This window comes from Oncorhynchus mykiss, chromosome 5 (assembly GCF_057628025.1).
Source record: "Oncorhynchus mykiss isolate SJ-2025 chromosome 5, ASM5762802v1, whole genome shotgun sequence".
NCBI lineage: Eukaryota > Metazoa > Chordata > Actinopteri > Salmoniformes > Salmonidae > Oncorhynchus > Oncorhynchus mykiss.
The window spans coordinates 91324262-91347671 of record NC_143026.1 but is presented as its reverse complement, the minus strand read 5'-3'; the positions used below and the strand labels follow the sequence as shown (position 1 = coordinate 91347671).

The window sequence follows — 23410 nt, the reverse complement described above, 5'->3', positions numbered from 1 at the left end:
CCGGCCGTCTTTCATCCCAGCCTGAGAGCTAACCCTCATACTGGCTTTAACCAGCCGTCATTCATTCTAGCCTGAGAGCTAACCCTCATACTGGCTTTAACCAGCCGTCTTTCATCCCAGCCTGAGAGCTAACCCTCATACTGGCTTTAACCAGCCGTCTTTCATCCCAGCCTGAGAGCTAACCCTCATACAGGCTTTAACCAGCCGTCTTTCATCCTAGCCTGAGAGCTAACCCTCATACTGGCTTTAACCAGCCGTCTTTCATCAGGCTTTCTTCTTTCATAATAACAACCATATTTGCAGCATAACATTGATTTTTTTGGTATGGTTAAGTCCATGCTTCCACATCTCCCTTTTCTGGTAAAACATCTACAGGGCTTCTAAATTAAATAGCTTTGAAGATATCAACATCCTGCCCTTTTCCTCTGCATTTACAGTATACGCCAACCTTTACAATAACCGTTATGACTAGTAAAAATGTCACTGAAGTTACCAAGCAACACTGTTTATGATTACATTCAAAGTTATTAAGTTGTTATACTCAAACATAAACTTTTGGAAAGTGATTATTTCTCCACCTGTTATTGCTCATAACTGAGTCATCCTAATTAGAATCCATTAGGGATATCAAACGTTTATCAGACGCCATCTTGAAATCTCTGTTTCCTCACCGGCAGTATTTATGTTTAGGACCTCAGGAATGGGGAATTTCTAGGGGTCAACAAAAGAGTTCTGCTGTGGTTGATGTTCAGAGTGTAAGTGAGTCCAGTCAGGAAGGATGTGAGCCATGGTAGTCAGTGCAGGCAGCCAACGGGCGCCTATAGTGTTGTTTCCCATTACACAGACAGACAACCTGTCTTTCACCCTGTATCCTCATGACAACTTGTCTGTCTCCTTGTATCCTCATGACAACTTGTCTGTCTCCTTGTATCCTCATGACAACTTGTCTGTCTCCTTGTATCCTCATGACAACCTGTCTGTCTCCCTGTATCCTCAAGACAACCTGTCTGTCTCCTTGTATCCTCATGACAACTTGTCTGTCTCCCTGTATCCTCATGACAACTTGTCTGTCTCCCTGTATCCTCATGACAACCTGTCTGTCTCCCTGTATCCTCATGACAACTTTTTTAAATTTTTATTTTACCCCCCTTTTTCTCCCCAATTTCGTGGTATCCAATTGTTAGTAATTACTATCTTGTCTTATCGCTACAACTCCCGTACGGGCTCGGGAGAGACGAAGGTCGAAAGCAATGCGTCCTCCGAAACACAACCCAACCAAGCCGCACTGCTTCTTAACACAGCGCGCCTCAAACCCAGCAGCCAGCCGCACCAATGTGCGCACTGCGCCCGGCCCGCCACAGGAGTCGCTGGTGCGCGATGAGGCAAGGATGTCCCTACCGGCCAAACCCTTCCTATCCCTGCGACACCCGGGAGGCCCTCCTCATGACAACTTGTCTGTCTCCCAGTATCCTCATGACAACTTGTCTGTCTCCCTGTATCCTCATGACAACCTGTCTGTCTCCCTGTATTCTCATGACAACCTGTCTGTCTCCCTGTATCCTCATGACAACCTGTCTGTCTCCCTGTATCCTCATGACAACCTGTCTGTCTCCCTGTATCCTCATGACAACCTGTTTGTCTCCCTGTATCATCATGACAACCTGTCTGTCTCCCTGTATCTTCATGACAACCTGTCTCCCTGTATCCTCATGACAACCTGTCTGTCTCCCTGTATCCTCATGACAACCTGTCTGTCTCCCTGTATCCTCATGACAACCTGTCTGTCTCCCTGTATCCTCATGACAACCTGTCTGTCTCCCTGTACCCTCATGACAACCTGTCTGTCTCCCTGTATCCTCATGACAACCTGTCTGTCTCCCTGTACCCTCATGACAACCTGTCTGTCTCCCTGTATCCTCATGACAACCTGTCTGTCTTCCTGTACCCTCATGACAACCTGTCTGTCTCCCTGTATCCTCATGACAACCTGTCTGTCTCCCTGTAGCCTCATGACAACCTGTCTGTCTCCCTGTATCTTCATGACAACCTGTCTGTCTCCCTGTATCCTCATGACAACCTGTCTGTCTCCCTGTATCCTCATGACAACCTGTCTGTCTCCCTGTATCCTCATGACAACCTGTCTGTCTCCCTGTATCCTCATGACAACCTGTCTGTCTCCCTGTATCCTCATGACAACCTGTCTGTCTCCCTGTATCCTCATGACAACCTGTCTGTCTCCCTGTATCTTCATGACAACCTGTCTGTCTCCCTGTATCCTCATGACAACCTGTCTGTCTCCCTGTATCTTCATGACAACCTGTCTGTCTCCCTGTATCCTCATGACAACCTGTCTGTCTCCCTGTATCTTCATGACAACCTGTCTGTCTCCCTGTATCCTCATGACAACCTGTCTGTCTCCCTGTATCATCTCAAGCTGTGCATATCCTTTAATTAAAATGCAGAAACACAGTAGTGGGTTAGTCAAATTCTACACACTGTTATAACAAAACCCAACTCAATGAAATGCACTTGAAATAGAGGTTGACTTGACATAGTACATTTGTCAACTGTTAGCTTACAATATTATGACTAATTAATAGATTATGCACCCCACTATTCATGCCAACAAATGCTTGATGTGGTGTTAGCCAGACATTTCAAAGGAGTGAAAGAGACATTTCAACACCAGCTCAGTATCTGTGAGTCTCTGCCCAGGGCAGAGGCTGTTGTTAATGACTGCTTCCTCAATCTTTGTTTCCTGTTGCAGCCCGGGCTTTGGGCTCTGGCACCTACTCAGAGACGCTCTTATCTGTCTGACCGACACAATAGGATAGAGTCCAGATATCTAAAAGAGGGAGGGGGAGAGAGGGAGAAAGTTTCCAAGTTGGAAATTCCAGAGTAGCTTATTCACGCCCAGGCAGTGTCATAACGATGAATTCCGGTCTTTGGCCGTTGTTGAAGTGTTGGTTGGTGTATATATATGTGTGCACAGAGTACCAGAGAGCAGTATCATTTCATCCACTGGATCAGACTAGAAACATATCCTTTGGAGATTTACCTGCAAAAGAGCATCACATTTTAATCTTACAATGGTAAGTACTGTTGAGAGAATTGTTTTATGCCTTAAAATTAAGATGCACCAGTTAGTTTATATACATTTCAGACAGCCAATGCATTCTCAGTCTGTAAAGTATGGCTTGATGTTGTCTCCACAGGACTTCTGCTCTGCATCACAGCAAGCCAGAAGCCCCAGCTCATGGATCACCCTCTTCCTCCTGTACACAGGTAAGAAGCACATTTCAAAAGATCTATGCATTTCTAAAATCCCACTCATGTAAACTCATTCATGTACTGTATGTCAATATTGACCTTTTTGTCATTTCTCAGTTGTCACCATGTGCACTAGAGTAGAGGGCTGGTCCTACCATCACTCCAACAAAACTATGAACTGGGACACTGCTAGAAAGTGGTGCACGGAGCACTACACTGACATGGTGGCAATCCAGAACCGTGGAGAGATCTCCCACCTTAACAGCATCCTGCCCAGGCAGGCCAACTATTACTGGATAGGGATCCGTAAGGTGGACGACGTGTGGACCTGGGTGGGGACCAATAAGATCCTGACTAAAGAGGCAGAGAACTGGGCAGACGGGGAACCCAACAACGGGGGGAACAATGAGGACTGTGTGGAGATGTACATCAAGAGAGAGAAGGACACAGGGAAGTGGAACGACGAGTCTTGTATGAAGAAGAAGACGGCTCTGTGCTTCACAGCCTCGTGTCAGAGCGACTCATGTTACCATGGAGAGTGTGTGGAGACCATCAACAGCCACCGCTGTAAATGCTCTGAGGGCTTCTACGGAGAGCAGTGTGAACACGGTAAGCAAGCCCAGGATGATATAGTCCAAATATCTAATACAGGCAGTATGAAGCCAACTGTTATCACACTCAATGTTCTCTTAATTGTAACTCTTTGCCTGTTTTCCTTTGTTGGCAGTTGTTGAATGTAAGATGGAGGAGGTCACTGTCCCTGCTAATGCCAGTGTCAGTTGCTCTCACCCCAATGGGAATTTCTCCTTTGACTCGACGTGTCAGTATTCCTGTGAAGAGGGGTACCGGCTGAGCAGCTCCGGGCCTATGAGATGCACAGCCTCAGAATCATGGTCAGAACAGCCTCCCACGTGTGAATGTAAGTATATCCTCTTATAAACCTTATACATAAGGTGTTCTGGAAGGACTAAATAGAGAATAAAAAACGGCTACAATTTGTCATAAACTTTTGATTTGTACTTTCTTTGAATTACTTCAGTGTCTTGCTGTCGGTCTTTATACCAGTATGACAGCTTAGACCTCCTGTATTTCAGTTGTTGTGTATCTTGAGTAATGTCTTCATCGTGGCACATTTAGTCAGTTATTACAATCTGCCCTCTCCTCCTCAGTGGTCTTATGCAGTGAGCTGTATGAACCTGGGAAGGGTTCCATGGCCTGCTCCCATCCCCTGGGCTCCTTCAGCTACCTGTCCACCTGTACCTTTACCTGTGAGGAGGGCTATGAGAGGCTGGCCTCCAGCTCTACTACCCTGCAGTGTGGAGCCTCGGGACAGTGGAACGACTCACAGCCGCAGTGTATTGGTGTGTACAGGTTCTGGATATCTGTAAACGTAGCCCCCATAACATGTTACATCAACTGTAGTTGCTATAAATATATGAATGACACAGGACATTTTCCATTCAGAAATATCTAGGGGGACAAATAGAGTTTTGTAATTGTATGACAGTAGAATTGTCTCTGGACACAGACTGACCACTGCATCACTATTCACTCTGTCTTGCAGCTGTAAGCTGCCCTACCCTCCAGCAGCCACAGGATGGCGCTATCAGCTGTGGAGAAGACTTCACCTATGGAAGCAGCTGTAACTTTAGCTGCTCTGAGGGTTATATCCTCAAGGGGGCGATCACACTGACCTGCACATCAGCTGCTGAGTGGAGTGAGGAGATACCACACTGTGAAGGTAAGGACAAACTTTTTTGCATCTTTAAACTAGACCTGATTTAAACCATTGTCTATGTTGACAATAATTTTTAAATCAATTTAAACCAATGTATTTATTGACAAGATAGACTTCTGACCACTCTAACAATGAAAAAACATGTCCTCAAATACGGAAGTCAGGAAAGAAATGGCAAGAACAGGTGGGACCATTCTAGACAATGAGAGGGCAGAGATGCGTGTGAACAACAGACCATAGAAACAGATTGAGGACTCATCTCTGTATATCAATCAAATGTATTTATAAAGCCCTTCTTACATCAGCTGATATCTCAAAGTGCTGTACAGAAACCCAGCCATAAACCCCAAACAGCAAGCAATGCAGGTGTAGAAGCACGGTGGCTAGGAAAAACTCCCTAGAAAGGCCAAAACCTAGGAAGAAACATAGAGAGGAACCAGGCTATGAGGGGTGGCCAGTCCTCTTCTGGCTGTGCTGGGTGGAGATTATAACAGAACATGGCCAAGATGTTCAAATGTTCATAGATTACCAACATTAGAACAGAACATGGCCAAGATGTTCAAATGTTCATAGATGACCAACAGGGTCAAATAATAATAATTACAGTGGTTATCGAGGGTTCAACAGGTCAGCACCTCAGGAGTAAATGACAGTTGGCTTTTCATAGCCGATCATTCAGAGTTTCTCCACCACTCCTGCTGTCTCTAGAAAGTTGAAAACAGCAGGTCTGGGACAGGTAGCGCGTCCGGTGAACAGGTCAGGGTTCCATAGACGCAGGCAGAACAGTTGAAACAGGAGCAGCAGCATGGCCAGGTGGACTGGGGACAGCAAGGAGTCATCAGGCCAGGTAGTCCTGAGGCATGGTCCTAGGGCTCAGATCCTCTGAGAAAGAAAGAAAGAAAGAAAGAAAGAAAGAAAGAAAGAAAGAAAGAAAGAAAGAGAAATAAAGTATTAGAGAGACCATACTAAAATTCACACAGGACACCGGATAAGACAGGAGAACTACTCCAGATATAACAGATTTACCCTAGCCCCCCGACACATAAACTACTGCAGCATAAATACTGGAGGCTGAGTCAGGAGGGGGGCTATCTGTGCCATTATAGAGTCTGTGACAGCATTGACACATTTAGTCATGTATTGCGATCTGCCCTCTCCTCCCCAGTGGTCTTATGCAGTGAGCTGTATGAACCTGGGAAGGGTTCCATGGCCTGCTCCCATCCCCTGGGCTCCTTCAGCTACCTGTCCACCTGTACCTTTACCTGTGAGGAGGGCTATGAGAGGCTGGCCTCCAGCTCTACTACCCTGCAGTGTGGAGCCTCGGGACAGTGGAACGACTCACAGCCGCAGTGTATTGGTGTGTACAGGTTCTGGATATCTGTAAACGTAGCCCCCATAACATGTTACATCAACTGTAGTTGCTATAAATATATGAATGACACAGGACATTTTCCATTCAGAAATATCTAGGAGGGCAAATAGAGTTTTGTAATTGTATGACAGTAGAATTGTCTCTGGACACAGACTGACCACTGCACCACTCTGTCTTGCAGCTGTAAGCTGCCCTACCCTCCAGCAGCCACAGGATGGCGCTATCAGCTGTGGAGAAGACTTCACCTATGGAAGCAGCTGTAACTTTAGCTGCTCTGAGGGTTATATCCTCAAGGGGGCGATCACACTGACCTGCACATCAGCTGCTGAGTGGAGTGAGGAGATACCACACTGTGAAGGTGAGGACAAACTTTTTTGCATCTTTAAACTAGACCTGATTTAAACCATTGTCTATGTTGACAATAATTTTTAAATCAATTTAAACCAATGTATTTATTGACAAGATAGACTTCTGACCACTCTAACAATGAAAAAACATGTCCTCAAATACGGAAGTCAGGAAAGAAATGGCAAGAACAGGTGGGACCATTCTAGCCAATGAGAGGGCAGAGATGCGTGTGAACAACAGACCATAGAAACAGATTGAGGACTCATCTCTGTATATCAATCAAATGTATTTATAAAGCCCTTCTTACATCAGCTGATATCTCAAAGTGCTGTACAGAAACCCAGCCATAAACCCCAAACAGCAAGCAATGCAGGTGTAGAAGCACGGTGGCTAGGAAAAACTCCCTAGAAAGGCCAAAACCTAGGAAGAAACATAGAGAGGAACCAGGCTATGAGGGGTGGCCAGTCCTCTTCTGGCTGTGCTGGGTGGAGATTATAACAGAACATGGCCAAGATGTTCAAATGTTCATAGATTACCAACATTAGAACAGAACATGGCCAAGATGTTCAAATGTTCATAGATGACCAACAGGGTCAAATAATAATAATTACAGTGGTTATCGAGGGTTCAACAGGTCAGCACCTCAGGAGTAAATGACAGTTGGCTTTTCATAGCCGATCATTCAGAGTTTCTCCACCACTCCTGCTGTCTCTAGAAAGTTGAAAACAGCAGGTCTGGGACAGGTAGCGCGTCCGGTGAACAGGTCAGGGTTCCATAGACGCAGGCAGAACAGTTGAAACAGGAGCAGCAGCATGGCCAGGTGGACTGGGGACAGCAAGGAGTCATCAGGCCAGGTAGTCCTGAGGCATGGTCCTAGGGCTCAGATCCTCTGAGAAAGAAAGAAAGAAAGAAAGAAAGAAAGAAAGAAAGAAAGAGAAATAAAGTATTAGAGAGACCATACTAAAATTCACACAGGACACCGGATAAGACAGGAGAACTACTCCAGATATAACAGATTTACCCTAGCCCCCCGACACATAAACTACTGCAGCATAAATACTGGAGGCTGAGTCAGGAGGGGGGCTATCTGTGCCATTATAGAGTCTGTGACAGCATTGACACATTTAGTCATGTATTGCGATCTGCCCTCTCCTCCCCAGTGGTCTTATGCAGTGAGCTGTATGAACCTGGGAAGGGTTCCATGGCCTGCTCCCATCCCCTGGGCTCCTTCAGCTACCTGTCCACCTGTACCTTTACCTGTGAGGAGGGCTATGAGAGGCTGGCCTCCAGCTCTACTACCCTGCAGTGTGGAGCCTCGGGACAGTGGAACGACTCACAGCCGCAGTGTATTGGTGTGTACAGGTTCTGGATCTGTAACATGTTACATCAACTGTAGTTGCTATAAATATATGAATGACACAGGACATTTTCCATTCAGAAATATCTAGGAGGATAAAAATAGTTTTGTAATTGTATAACAGTAGAATTGTCTCTGGACACAGACTGACCACTGCATCACTATTCACTCTGTCTTGCAGCTGTAAGCTGCCCTACCCTCCAGCAGCCACAGGATGGCGCTATCAGCTGTGGAGAAGACTTCACCTATGGAAGCAGCTGTAACTTTAGCTGTTCTGAGGGTTATATCCTCAAGGGGGCGATCACACTGACCTGCACATCAGCTGCTGAGTGGAGTGAGGAGATACCACACTGTGAAGGTGAGGACAAACTTTTTTGCATCTTTAAACTAGACCTGATTTAAACCATTGTCTATGTTGACAATAATTTTTAAATCAATTTAAACCAATGTATTTATTGACAAGATAGACTTCTGACCACTCTAACAATGAAAAAACATGTCCTCAAATACGGAAGTCAGGAAAGAAATGGCAAGAACAGGTGGGACCATTCTAGCCAATGAGAGGGCAGAGATGCGTGTGAACAACAGACCATAGAAACAGATTGAGGACTCATCTCTGTATATCAATCAAATGTATTTATAAAGCCCTTCTTACATCAGCTGATATCTCAAAGTGCTGTACAGAAACCCAGCCATAAACCCCAAACAGCAAGCAATGCAGGTGTAGAAGCACGGTGGCTAGGAAAAACTCCCTAGAAAGGCCAAAACCTAGGAAGAAACATAGAGAGGAACCAGGCTATGAGGGGTGGCCAGTCCTCTTCTGGCTGTGCTGGGTGGAGATTATAACAGAACATGGCCAAGATGTTCAAATGTTCATAGATTACCAACATTAGAACAGAACATGGCCAAGATGTTCAAATGTTCATAGATGACCAACAGGGTCAAATAATAATAATTACAGTGGTTATCGAGGGTTCAACAGGTCAGCACCTCAGGAGTAAATGACAGTTGGCTTTTCATAGCCGATCATTCAGAGTTTCTCCACCACTCCTGCTGTCTCTAGAAAGTTGAAAACAGCAGGTCTGGGACAGGTAGCGCGTCCGGTGAACAGGTCAGGGTTCCATAGACGCAGGCAGAACAGTTGAAACAGGAGCAGCAGCATGGCCAGGTGGACTGGGGACAGCAAGGAGTCATCAGGCCAGGTAGTCCTGAGGCATGGTCCTAGGGCTCAGATCCTCTGAGAAAGAAAGAAAGAAAGAAAGAAAGAAAGAAAGAAAGAAAGAGAAATAAAGTATTAGAGAGACCATACTAAAATTCACACAGGACACCGGATAAGACAGGAGAACTACTCCAGATATAACAGATTTACCCTAGCCCCCCGACACATAAACTACTGCAGCATAAATACTGGAGGCTGAGTCAGGAGGGGGGCTATCTGTGCCATTATAGAGTCTGTGACAGCATTGACACATTTAGTCATGTATTGCGATCTGCCCTCTCCTCCCCAGTGGTCTTATGCAGTGAGCTGTATGAACCTGGGAAGGGTTCCATGGCCTGCTCCCATCCCCTGGGCTCCTTCAGCTACCTGTCCACCTGTACCTTTACCTGTGAGGAGGGCTATGAGAGGCTGGCCTCCAGCTCTACTACCCTGCAGTGTGGAGCCTCGGGACAGTGGAACGACTCACAGCCGCAGTGTATTGGTGTGTACAGGTTCTGGATCTGTAACATGTTACATCAACTGTAGTTGCTATAAATATATGAATGACACAGGACATTTTCCATTCAGAAATATCTAGGAGGATAAAAATAGTTTTGTAATTGTATAACAGTAGAATTGTCTCTGGACACAGACTGACCACTGCATCACTATTCACTCTGTCTTGCAGCTGTAAGCTGCCCTACCCTCCAGCAGCCACAGGATGGCGCTATCAGCTGTGGAGAAGACTTCACCTATGGAAGCAGCTGTAACTTTAGCTGCTCTGAGGGTTATCTCCTCAAGGGGGCGATCACGCTGACCTGCACATCAGCTGCTGAGTGGAGTGAGGAGATACCACACTGTGAAGGTAAGGACAAACTTTTTTGCATCTTTAAAATAGACCTGATTTAAACCATTGTCTATATTGACAAGAGTTTTTAAACCAATGTATTTATTGACAAGATAGACAGACATATGACCACTCTAACAATGGAAAAACATGTCCTCAAAGATGGAAGTCAGGCAGGAGATGGCGAGAACAGGTGGGACCATTCTAGCCAATGAGAGGGCAGAGATGACTGTGAACAACAGACCATAGAAATATATGTATTTTATTTTATTTTATTTAACTAAGCAAGTCAGTTAAGAACAAATTCTTATTTAAAATGACGACCTACCAAAAGGCAAAAGGCCTCCTGTGGGGACCTGGGCTGGGATAAAAATAACAAATAAATTCTATTAAAATATAGGACAAATTACACATCACGACAAGAGAGACAACACAACACTACGTAAAGAGAGACCTAAGACAACAACATAGCAAGGCAGCAACACATGACAACACAGCATAGTTCAGTAGCAACACAATATAACAACATGGTAGCAACACAACATGGCAGCAGCACAACATGGTAGCAACAACATGGCAGCAGCACAACATGGTAGCAGTACAGAACAGGGTACAAACACTCTTAGGCACATACAACAGCACAAAGAGCAAGAAGGGAGAGACAACAATACATCACGCAAAGCAGCCACAACTGTCAGTAAGAGTGTCAATGATTGAGTCTTTGAATGAAGAGATGGAGATAAAACTGTTCAGTTTGAGTGTTTGTTGCAGCTCGTTCCAGTCGCTAGCTGCAGCAAACTGAAAAGACGAGCGACTCAGGGATGTGTGTGCTTTGGGGACCTTTAACAGAAGGTGACTGGCAGAACGGGTGTTGTGTTTGGAGGATGAGGGCTGCAGTAGATATCTCAGATAGGGGGGAGTGAGGCTTTAAGAGGGTTTTATAAATAAGCATCAACCAGTGGGTCTTGCGACAAGATTACAGAAGAGTATAGAGTGCAGTGATGTGTCCTATAAGGAACATTGGTGGCAAATCTGAAAGCCGAATGTTAAAGAACATCTAGCCGTTCAAGAGCACCCTTACCTGCCGATCAATAAATTACATCTCTGTAATTTAACATGGGTAGGATGGTCATCTGAATCAGGGTTAGTTTGGCAGCTGGGGTGAAAGAGGAGTGATTACAATAGAGGAAACCAAGTCTAGATAGAGGACTCATCTCTGAATCTGTGCCATTATAGAGTCTGTGACAGCATTGACACATTTAGTCATGTATTGCGATCTGCCCTCTTCTCCCCAGTGGTCTTATGCAGTGAGCTGTATGAACCTGGGAAGGGTTCCATGGCCTGCTCCCATCCCCTGGGCTCCTTCAGCTACCTGTCCACCTGTACCTTTACCTGTGAGGAGGGCTATGAGAGGCTGGCCTCCAGCTCTGCTACCCTGCAGTGTGGAGCCTCGGGACAGTGGAACGACTCACAGCCGCAGTGTGTTGGTGTGTACAGGTTCTGGATATCTGTAAACGTAGCCCCATCAACTGTAGATGCTATAAATAAATGAATGACACAGGACATTTTCCATTCAGAAATATCTAGGACGGAAAATAGAGTTTTGTAATTGTATGACAGTAGAATTGTCTCTGGACACAGACTGACCACTGCACCACTCTGTCTTGCAGCTGTAAGCTGCCCTACCCTCCAGCAGCCACAGGATGGCGCTATCAGCTGTGGAGAAGACTTCACCTTTGGAAGCAGCTGTAACTTTAACTGCTCTGAGGGTTATATCCTCAAGGGGGCGATCACAGTGACCTGCACATCAGCTGCTGAGTGGAGTGAGGAGATACCACACTGTGAAGGTAAGGACAAATATTTTTGCATCTTTAAAATAGACCTGATTTTAACCATTGTCTATATTGACAAGAGTTTTTAAATCAATTTAAACCATTGTCTATATTGACAAGAGTTTTTAAACTCTTAATTAACAAGACCACTCTAACATGACCACTCTAACAATGGAAAAACACGTCCAATATTAAGTCATTTTTCTCAAAGTTGCTGAAATGCCACGTGCGTCCACTTATATCAGTGCATTCGTAAAACAACATGTATTTATTTAACTTGGCAAGTCAGTTAAGAACAATTTGTTATTTACAATGACGGCCTACCCCAGACAACGCTGGGCCAATTGTGTGCCGCCCAATGGGATTCCCAATTACAGCCGGTTGAGATGCAGCCTGGATACAAACCAGGGACTGCAGGGATGCCTCTTCCAATGAGATGAAGTGCATTAGACCGCTGCACCACTCGGGAGCCCCAAACTACCAGGGCCATAAACATAACATTACGAAACTTCTATTCAATCAAATAAGCCTCACGTAGCAAGTTAACAATGACATTTTGTTGTTGACCAAATTCGACACCATCTCATTGACCGTCATACTAACATTCCTCACTTCATGGGCTTATTTTCATGGACAGATTTAAAACTCTCACTTCGAATCTTCTTCTCTGTTTAAACTCAGTCAATTTACACACGATACTAAAACACTATAGACTGAGTTTAAATAGAGAGAAAGAAATGAAGTGATATATATATATAATATATATATATATTAATATACCTTTTAGCAGACGCTTTAATCCAAAGTGAGTTGCAGTCATGCGGGCATCCATTTGACCTATAGGTCTTATCTCCTTCTGGATGTCTGCCACACACATGAGCTCTCCAACGACAATCATTTTCATTATTTCATCCACAACTGTTTGTTTCCTTTTGTGGTGTTTTTATATACTAACCACTGTGTCCTTCTCTCAGCTGTCCAGTGCCCCTCTCCTGTGGTTCCTCTGGGGGGTCAGGTCAGCTGTGAGGCCCCCTCACATCCCTGGGGCTCTGTCTGCAACTTCAGCTGTGATGAGGGCTACGATCACCAGGGGGCCCCAAACATGCAGTGTTCACGGTCAGGGGAGTGGAGCGCTGAAACACCTACCTGCACAGGTATGTTATAACCTCTGTTACTCTTTCTGTGAGACACAATCAAAATGAATATTCTGTGAGACACAACCAAATTGAAATTCTGTGAGACGACCAACTTGGATTTTTGCTGGTCATCAGGACAATGTATGTTTATGTAGAGGTTATAAAGGCTTTATGAATGCATCATGAATGCATATCCTACATAAGGGGGCTACCAAAATTCGACCATTCTTGAGAGGGTTGTAAATCAGTGATGTGACCAATCAGTTGATTCAGATTGTTTGACTGTTTTCCTCTGTTGTTTCTTCTTTCCTCCAGCCACACCTGAGCCTCCATTGAACCCCACTATCCTAGGCCTGGCAGCAGGGGGCGCTGTGTCATTATCTGGCCTGTCTCTGGCTGCATGGCTCCTCAAACGAATCAGACAGAAAGGTAAACACAGAAGAAGTCCCTTATCTTCTACACTCACAGTCATTGGCTAGGAATAAGAAAGTTATAAGAAATTCAAAGATATCTCTGTTTCATAACACAGATTTGATTCAGAACTTACCTAACTTACTTGACAATACTCATCAATATGCTCTTCATTGCCTCCTTCCAGCTAACAAGTTTGATCTGAACAGCACCTCAGACATTGAGGAACCTTTACAGACCTACAGGAACAGCATCGACAGCCTGATATAGAGACCAACAACAATAACAGCAGGAACAACAGCAGGAACAACAGCAGGAACAACAGCAGGAACAACAGCAGGAACAACAGGCTGGCTCTGTTTTCAAAGAAGATCTGCTGGTCACACCTGGATCACAGTTCCTCAGTATTGTAATGTAGTAGGTTAGATAGCCTTGAATCGTCTGACTGGGAGAGAGGTGCTACGTTGAGTATACAGAATCATCTGTTCTCATGATGGTCCTACAGAAAATGTATTTTTTCTCCCAAAGGGAGTTTTGTATTGAACAAATTGTTCACCACTGGCTGGTATATGACCACAAGTCGACACATTTCTTATGATACTGATTTTGACAGCTATTTTATACAAACTACAGAAAGTTATATATTGTATTCCCCTGTATAATTATTTGTATTATCATAAATATATTTTTATGATTTTACAGAACTGTGAAATCAATGCCTTTCAGTATTTAAGATGTATTTATTTTTAAACCACAGTCTGTGTGTTACAGAATTACATTTGATGTTGAAAAAGTGTCTTTTTAAATATAATAAACATTTCAAACATTGTCAATAATGTTCTTATTTTTTCCATTATTTTCTGTCTGATGCTTTATATTATAGCTGTAAATAAATAGTCCATGGCTATCTGAGTTCAAATGTACCAACAGAGAGCAACATTACTTCAAATACACCAGTAGAATAAGAATAGGTGGAGTGGCACGAAAGGACCCCAAGAGGGATTCGCTAAGCCCCACGCCCCCCTTGGTTACTTTAGCAACGTCTGACATTTTCCCAGGAAGCCCAAATCCCCTTTCAACCACTGGAAATATCCCATCAGAATGATCCCAATCTGTGTTTCTAATAAACAATAAAATAAACACAGACTACCCCTTGAAAATCAGGAAACTCTTTGGTATTTTGTGTCAGACTGTCATTACAATTGCTTCACAGAAACCTGGTAAAATAATGTGTGTAGTGTAACTAGCCACTAAATGGCTCTGAATTCACCTTCAGCATACAGTCAAAGCTATAACCACACAGAGCACAGTATGAAGATAGGCAGACACTGCTTCTCTTATAGAAATCCCTGATAACACTCATAGGAGATGTCATGGCAATAGTGGCTAGCTAAGCTCATACGTAGAAACACATCATAGGGTATCTTCTCGCCAGTGGTGGAAAAAGTTTTCTTCATACTTGAGTAAAAGTAAACATACCTTACTTAATAGGAAATGACTCAAGTAAAAGTGAAAGTCACTGAGTAAAATACTTGTAAAAGTCTAACAGTATTTGGTTTTAAATATATTTAAGTACTAAAAGTACATGTAATTGCTAAAATATACTAAAATACAAGTAAAATCAAAAGTAAAAGTACAAGTATAAATCATTTCAAATTCCTTACATTAAGCAAAGCAGACAAACACATGTTCTTATTTACAGATAGCCAGGGGCTCAATCCAACACTCAGACATCCTTTACAAAGGAAGCGTGTGCTTAGTGAATCCGCCAGATCAGTGTCAATAGGGATGACCGGGGATGTTCTCTTGATAAGTGTGTGAATTAATCCCTGTCCTGCTGAGCATTCAAAATGTAACGAGTACTTTTGTGTGCCAGGGGAAATGTATGGAGTAAAAAGTACATCATTTTCTTTATTTACATTTTTTATTTAACCAGGCATGTCAGCTATGAACAAATTCTTATTTACGATGACGTCCTACCCCGGGCCAAACCTGGCCTACCCCGGGCCAAACCTGGCCTACCCCGGGCCAAACCTGGACGACACTGGGCCAATTGAGCACCACCCTATGGGACTCCCAATCACGGCCAGATGTGATGCAGCCTGGATGTATCCACAAAGCATCTCAGAGTAGATGTGTTGATCCAGAATCAGTTTTATTGGACCGGTGGGACCTGATACTAGATCAGCACTCCTGCTCTGAAATACTTTGTGGATACGAGAGGGAGGGGGTCACCTATCAACATTGCAACACAATGGTACGCTCCATGCTGTCAGCACGGGCGCTTGTTCCTGTCTGGTGGGAGACTGACTCAGGTCTTTAGAGGGGTTGTGTCTGGGTCATTTCCAAATGCGGTACCATGACCTCATGACCTCAGGCCCTTATACAGTACATAAAAATAAAAAAAAACTTTATTGCAGACCACTTTAGACAGCAGGTATTTGATGAGGTCATATCCCCCACTGTGAATCCCCACTTTATTGCAGACCAGTTTAGACAGCAGGTATTTGATGGCGTCATATCTGCCACTGTGAAACCCCACTTTATTGCAGACCACTTTAGACAGCAGGTATTTGATGGGGTCATATCCCCCACTGTGAAACCCCACTTCAGTGGAGACCAGGACCATTGTGTTCCTCCCTCAACTTTTGCTAACCTCTCTGTCAGCATGTGGCGATCCTTCATTCGGGGCAAGTGGGGCAGAGCCCCCCCTGTATTGAGCCCCACATTTTTAGCAACAAAAAAAACAGGGCTTGCATGTTTTGCATGTTATTTTGGCATTAATAGGTGTCCCATATAGTTTGCAAACGATGTAAAAAATAATGTATATCATTGAGTTAATAAAGCTGCATACAAACATGGTGGCCAAGGCAGCTTCAAAATGCAGGTGTTTCAGCCTAGCGCAATGCTTTCCGTGGTGGTGGGGCAAACCAGCAGAAAATATGTTGTTCCATGATTGGCTCTGTGTTCTGTCACTCATGGAGACACTATGTCACCGCCAAGTCTAAGGGTAGAGCTAGAAACATTTTGCCCTTTGGGTGCTGCCATAGAGTTACATTAGAAGTGCCCATCCAAGAAGGCTCAAGGTCATTGGCGACAGATAAAATGACGTCAAATCACGTTATATGTACAGTAGCTTTGATTGGACTGATCATGTCATAATCATACTTTCAAAATCTTAGCTAGCAAGCTAGCAGTCATCATCATGAATCAAGTTGACAATCAACTCGCAAATCATTTTTAATCTTTGTCATATGAAGAGAAATAATGAAGAGACATTATAGATAAAACGTATCGGTGCTCATCGGCCATTGGACATTGCACAACAAGTTGGAAATCGCAAATTTAACAATGAATGGTTTGGACGGAACGACTGACAGTGGCTAACTGCAAGCATTGCAAAGCCATCACTAGCCTGCTATTCATTGGAGTTAGGATGAAGAGGCTCTTTTCCAAGTTTAAAATCATAAACATTCAACATTGTCCATGCTGTCAATGAAGCATGATTTGTGCTGCGCTCACAACTGTTAACTCGGAACTGCGAAAACTTTGACTTCAGTGAGTTCAAGACAACTGGGAAGTCGGGAATAAACGAGCTCCAACTGGGAAAATACGTTTTGAACGGTCATCCGACTCGGAATTGTAAATCCGGCCTCTTTATAGAGCTACGACGTCATCATATCTCGACCTTGTCCCCCCCCCCCCCCCGAGTTCCCAGTTGTTTTGAAAGCAACATAAAACCAGAGAATGCCAGACTTTGATGACAAAATTTGCCCATAAAGGACCGCCGCACCACCTTCCTGTTCAAGTGAACACAGCACAACAAGGGGAGTCCAAGAATGTATTGTATGCTGCTGCATAAATGATGTAATATACCAGGGAGGTAGCTAAGAAAGTAGCCCATGTGTAGCCCATGTGCCTCACCCTAATAATTTGGTCTATTTACCCCTATATTTGCTGTTCTGACTTGGCGGTGACCATGTAGCCTATAACCTGTTTTAGAGAAATTAAATCATTGAATATTGTAAGAGCTTTCATTGTCTGTGTCACGTTCTGACCTTGGTTCCTTTGTTTTGTCTTTGTTTATATGGTCAGGGCGTGAGTTGGGGTGGGCAGTCTGTTTGTTTTTCTATGTTTGGTTTCTGTGTTCGGCCTAGTATGGTTCTCAATCAGAGGCAGGTGTCGTTAGTTGTCTCTGATTGAGAATCATACTTAGGTAGCCTTTTTCCACCTGTGTTTTCATGGGTGTTTGTCTTCCATGTCAGTGTTTGTCGCCACACGGGACTGTTTCGTTGATGCATGTTTATTATTTTGTTCCAGTGTTCAGTTGTGTTTTTGAATAAATCAATATGGACACTTACCACGCTGAGTTTTGGTCCGATCCTTGCTACTCCTCCTCAGACGAAGAGGAGGAAATCCGTTACAGTCTGCTTCTATACACCTCTATTTATCCTACGGTTCTGACTTGGTGTACATGGAGAATACTTTCAGAACGGCCCATGTTCTGAATTCTGTCGTACATTTCGAAAGTGCTCAACAAATAGCTATATTGACTACTTCCGTCCTAGCTCGCTCATTAATGTCTTAAAGAGATGGCCTCTTATCCACTTGTCGTTCCCTATTGCCATAGTTTGTACATCTCAATTGTCATTAGAAAGCACATTTGTTTAAGCAAGTCAGCCATAAAAGCTGTTTCTTTAAAAAGCAGTAGATGAGGCTGAATGAACTGTTTCGCTGCCAGACAATGCTCACTGGTAGCCAGGTGTAGCAGTGGTAAGATTTTGGGACTGCAGTAGGGGACAGTTTTATATAGGCCGTAACAGTTTGTGGGCACCGCTTGTCACCGTTATAGTGCAAGAAATGTTTTGTTTAGAAACAGATCTCATCTTTAGCTAACCTCTCTGCCAGCATCGTGAGGGGACAGAAACAGATCTCATCTTTAGCTAACCTCTCTGTCAGCATCGTGAGGGGACAGAAACAGATCTCATCTTTCATTTCCTGAAACTGGGGCAAGTAAAACAAAACTCTACCTGGAATGCCTTGCACTTCCCAGAACTTTTTACTGTTACTAACAGTCATTATTCAATCAGTCATGAATCATACCCCATTCACTGTAATGTAGAATAAACATTTAGTGAATGATCAAGCATCCGGGTATTCTATGTTAATTTGGGAATCAATGGTAAAAGGACTCCATGTGATACATTGAATGCAGATTGGAATCCATATAGGAGGCTTTGCCAAATTGTTCTGAAAGTCAAACTGAGCTCCATTCCAAACCCAGGTTAGCCCAACACCACAGTCTGAGTGCCAGAGAAGGAGACCGACACATGGTAAGTATGAGATGGGAGCTCTCCTTTGGTCTCTCTTATAATTGGCCGTCCCTACCATTCACTGTTGTATTGTAGATAGAATTATGTCTCGATAACCACAGTGTGTGATTTTTACTGTTTATGGACAAACACAGGCAGTCCATGGACCCTTCTTCAGACAGCCACAGGTAGTAACAATAATGTGGATGCTAATCATAGTCCTAGGTGTGTGTGGAGGACATGCCACGGGCTGGACATATCATGCCTCCACAAATACCATGAACTGGACCATGGCAAGAGAGTGGTGTTGGATTAACAACCACACAGACATGGTAGTCATCCAAAACCAGGAAGAAAATAATTTCCTCCTCAACATCTTGCCTGATAGAACTGGGTCTCCGTATTACTGGATCGGAATCAAGAAGATCAATGGAAACTGGACATGGGTCGGAACCAACGGAACGTGGGTTGGGAATTCTTCCTGGGCACCCAACGAACCCAATAACAAACTGGGTGAGGAGTGTGTTGAGATGTACGTCAACAAAGGGAACAGCGAGAATAACGGGAAGTGGAACGATGATATGTGCTCAAATCTCAAATACTCGCTATGCTACAGAGGTGAGGGACTCAACCATTGTTTTAGTTGGGTCTTTTTTTAAAGGCCACCAGTAAATCTTTTGATGAAAGCTGTGTTGAGATTGTGACATATATTACATGATGTATATTTATATCACAGACCAATGCAACCAAACATCATGCATGGGACAAGGGAGATGCTTGGAGACCATCAACAATTTTACCTGTGTGTGTGAACCTGGGTTTGAGGGACACTTTTGCCAAACAGGTGAGGGGGAATCTGGAAGCTGCTGTTCCCACCGTGTCACACCTCTCCTTTAACCTATGACCTTTTCTAATGAGGGTCGCTATGGCTACAACATCTGCTTCCTCAATTTCCTGAGTGGTACTTCATTTACACATCAGGCATTATGACAGGTCCCTACTGTACCCCACTGTTGTGCTGAAACCTTTCTTTGCCCCTAAAGCTAAGGGATGTGACCCCTTATGTCTACCTGATGGGTTTGTGAACTGCTCTGCTGTCAACTTTACTGTCAACTCTACATGCCGGTTGAGCTGTGAGAAGGGGAACCTACTGCTGGGATCCCCAGAAGTCAGCTGTGGCACGGACAGGGTCTGGACTGCAGTCTGGGGCGATGACATCTGGAGCAGGATCTGGGTCTGGAGTGGACAAAGGCCAGTTTGTGCAAGTAATTAAATCCCCTGATACCATCTCTCATCATGTACTACGGGTTACAGAACAACGTTATGGTGCTAGGCTAGGCTAGGCTAGGCTAGCTACACCCCTGGTGTCTCAGAGGAAGTGAGGCTGCTGATGGAAATGAGCTAAATCTTGTGCAACTCATCACTTCTCAGAATACTGAGACTTTTTTGTTGCTGTACATTGGACCCTGTCCAAATAAAGTAACTCAAAAATACAAGTCAAGGCAGGCTGTTTGGAGTTTGATATTACAGTATATACTGCAGCAAAATGTGGTGGGGGGGGGGGGGGGGGGGGCATCTATCAACACTGCAACACAATGGTACGCTCCATGCTGTCAGCACAGACGCTTGTTCCTGTCGGGTGGGAGACTGGAGACTGCCTCAGGTCTTTAGAGGGGTTGTGTCTGGGTCATTTCCATGTTGGACTGTAACTGCTGGTTGACTGTGTGTTTCCTCAGGTTATCAGCATGTCCTAATGGCTGTAGCTGCTGGTTGGATGCTCTCACTGTCCTGCTGCATCTGCTGTTGTTTCAATCACAGAAAAAGTAAGTTCCAGTTGTTTATAAAAAAAATAATGTTTTATAAAAGATAACAAGTGTTTTTTTTTACCTGCTTTTTCTCCCCAATTGTTAGTCTTGTCTCATCGCTACAACTCCCGTACGGGCTCGGGGAGAGACAAAGGTCAAAGGCCATGCGTCCTCCAAAACACAACCCAACCCAAGCTGTGCTTCTTAACACAGCGTGCATACCACCCGGAAGCCAGCCGCACCAATGTGTCAGAGGAAACACCGTGCACCTAGCGACCTGGTCAGCATGCACTGCACCGCCACAGGGGTTGCTAGTGCACAATGAGACAAGGATATCCCTACAGGCCAAACCCTCCCTATCTCGGACGACACTAGGCTAACAGTGCGTCGCCCCATGGACCTCCCGGTCGCGGCCGGCTGCGACAGAGCCTGGGCTCGAACCCAGAGTCTCGGGTTTATTGAAATGTGCTTTTATTTATTTAACCTTTTATTTAACTGTTTGGGTACATTTTCCCATTATAAATCAATTTAAAAGGTAGCTTAATGACTATATATATATTTAGGAGTAGTAACACCAATGATGATAACACCAACGATGATAACACCAATGAGACATTTTAGATAAATGAGGATTTTCTGAGATGGCCATCAATTCTTTACTAAAGTGATATCATTAATCACTTTGCTCACAATGTTATTTCCCTTCATCTAAATTGACTAACACCTTTGATTTAGACACACCTAATTGTTCATCTTACATTTGGTTTGTCATTTAACAGACATTCACAGTAGTACAATGCATATATTTTCATACTGGTTCCTCTCGGGAATCAAACCCACAACCCTGGTGTTGTAAGCACCCTACTCTACCAACTGTGTCACACAGAATCAATGGAATTTTTTTAAATTGATGACATACTTAAAAGGGTGTGACTAGCTAATAAGGATGCTTAATATAGACCTCCCTCCCCCCCCCTGATAACAGTTTGCCACTGGAGAGAATGCTCAGTGTCCTTGTATATCTTTGTAAATCAGTGATTTTTCAAGGTGGAAACACCAGTGACATAAAACAGAGGAACACACATTATAATAGTTTTAAAAATGTATAATATTTAAACAGCCTTTTTAGTTTTTATTGATCTATGAAATATATTAGATAGACAGATAGATCTAAACCCCCAGAACAGGTTTCGTTGTTGTCTCATCGCGCTGTAGCAACTCCTTGTGGTGGACCGGGCGCCTGCAAGTTGACTTCGGCCGCCAGCTGGACTGTGTTTCCTCCGACACATTGGTGTAGCTGGATTCTGGGTGAAGTGAGCAGTATGTCAAGAAGCAGTGCGGTTTGGTTGGGTTGTGTTTCGGAGGAGGCATGGCCCCTGACCTTTGCCTCTCCCGAGTTCGTAGGGGAGTTGCAGCGATGGGACAAGATTGTAATTAACAATTGGATATCATGAAATTGGGTAGAAAAAGGGTAAGAGTATTTTTTTTGTAACTGTTTTCACATGGTGCCAAAGTCAAGAGACAGCATTTCAAGCAATTCAAGATTTTTTTTCTTCTCTTTTGATCTTTTCGTTAGAAAAGAAGCATGCTCAACTAAGGTAAGAGATGCTGGCTTCTCACCCAGGCCATGTGCTAGCTTCTCACCCAGGTCATGTGCTGGCTTCTCACCCAGGCCATGTGCTGGCTTCTCACCCAGGTCATGTGCTGGCTTCTCACCCAGGCCATGTGCTATCTTCTCACCCAGGCCATGTGCTGGCTTCTCACCCAGGCCATGTGCTGGCTTCTCACCCAGGCCATGTGCTGGCTTCTCACCAAGGCCATGTGCTGGCTTCTCACCCAGACCATGTGCTGGCTTCTCACCCAGACCATGTGCTGGCTTCTCACCCAGGCCATGTGCTGGCTTCTCACCAAGGCCATGTGCTGGCTTCTCACCCAGACCATGTGCTGGCTTCTCACCCAGACCATGTGCTGGCTTCTCACCCAGGCCATGTGCTGGCTTCTCACCAAGGCCATGTGCTGGCTAAGTGCAGTAATAGTGTGTTGTTGTTTTTGATTGATATCTTGACTTTTACTCTTATCCTGAAGGGAACCAGATGAGGGTGTGACGTCATCCAACGAGACAGGGGACAACTGATGGACCTCTGAGACTTCATACATTATGTCAATCTACCTATTATTTCAACATACTGTGTGGGTTAGTCCACATCAAACATAGAATGTTGTAAATTGTTAGAATTATGTTACTGTATGTTTTGTGAATTCTACAAGTTCAACAGCTTTGTGTAAGAAAAGTAAATAAAACGATTTTAGCTCACTTGATTTTGGGGTTCAGAGTATATATATGGGGTAAATCAGTGTGCGTGGGAACAACACCTTTTTCTTCACGCTTCAAGCACTGGGCGTGAGTGTGTATGCGTTCCTATAAATTGCAAAGGAAGTCATAATTAAAAAATATATTTTCTTCACCTTTTACTGCAGTGGGCTAAATCAGGGTCACACAGAGTGTTTCTTGGTAGTCATAAACACATCTACTTTGAAATTAAAGTATACACCTCACACACAGGTATGTTATGGACTTAACCAAAATAAGACACCTGTACCATGTTTAAATGTATTCAATGTTGAGTTTGCATCCCAATATTACACTTTATATACACATCACAGACGACTGAAATATAACAAAAACTTTTGTTTTGTTTATTAATGAGGAAATAATGAAGAATATGTTCCACCTATGAGGCCACTAGAGGGCGCTTTGGTCATTCGACTGCAGGAAAGGGGCTA

General features: G+C 44.1%; 2 protein-coding genes and 1 long non-coding RNA gene across 3 annotated transcripts in view; all 3 read left to right on the top strand.

Moving 5' to 3' along the window:
* Nucleotides 1-23410, top strand: part of LOC149983625 (uncharacterized) — a 184449-nt gene that overhangs the window by 44149 nt on the left and 116890 nt on the right. The gene's annotated exons all lie outside the window — the stretch shown is intronic.
* LOC110524880 (E-selectin) lies at nt 2761-14342 on the top strand. Its single transcript, XM_036978882.2, has 17 exons — nt 2761-3092; nt 3216-3285; nt 3388-3879; nt 3998-4189; nt 4440-4631; nt 4835-5011; nt 6174-6365; nt 6562-6738; nt 7889-8080; nt 8267-8443; nt 9594-9785; nt 9972-10148; nt 11426-11617; nt 11801-11977; nt 12937-13116; nt 13414-13527; nt 13697-14342. Exons 1-17 carry the CDS (start codon nt 3090-3092, stop codon nt 13777-13779), a joined length of 2979 nt encoding a protein of 992 aa, XP_036834777.1. The 5' UTR covers nt 2761-3089; the 3' UTR covers nt 13780-14342.
* sell (selectin L) lies at nt 18721-22945 on the top strand. The gene is made up of 7 exons (XM_036978902.2): nt 18721-18842; nt 18977-19439; nt 19558-19665; nt 19865-20086; nt 20558-20644; nt 22203-22224; nt 22712-22945. The coding sequence occupies exons 1-7, from the start codon at nt 18840-18842 to the stop codon at nt 22758-22760; spliced, it is 954 nt and encodes a 317-aa protein (XP_036834797.1). The 5' UTR covers nt 18721-18839; the 3' UTR covers nt 22761-22945.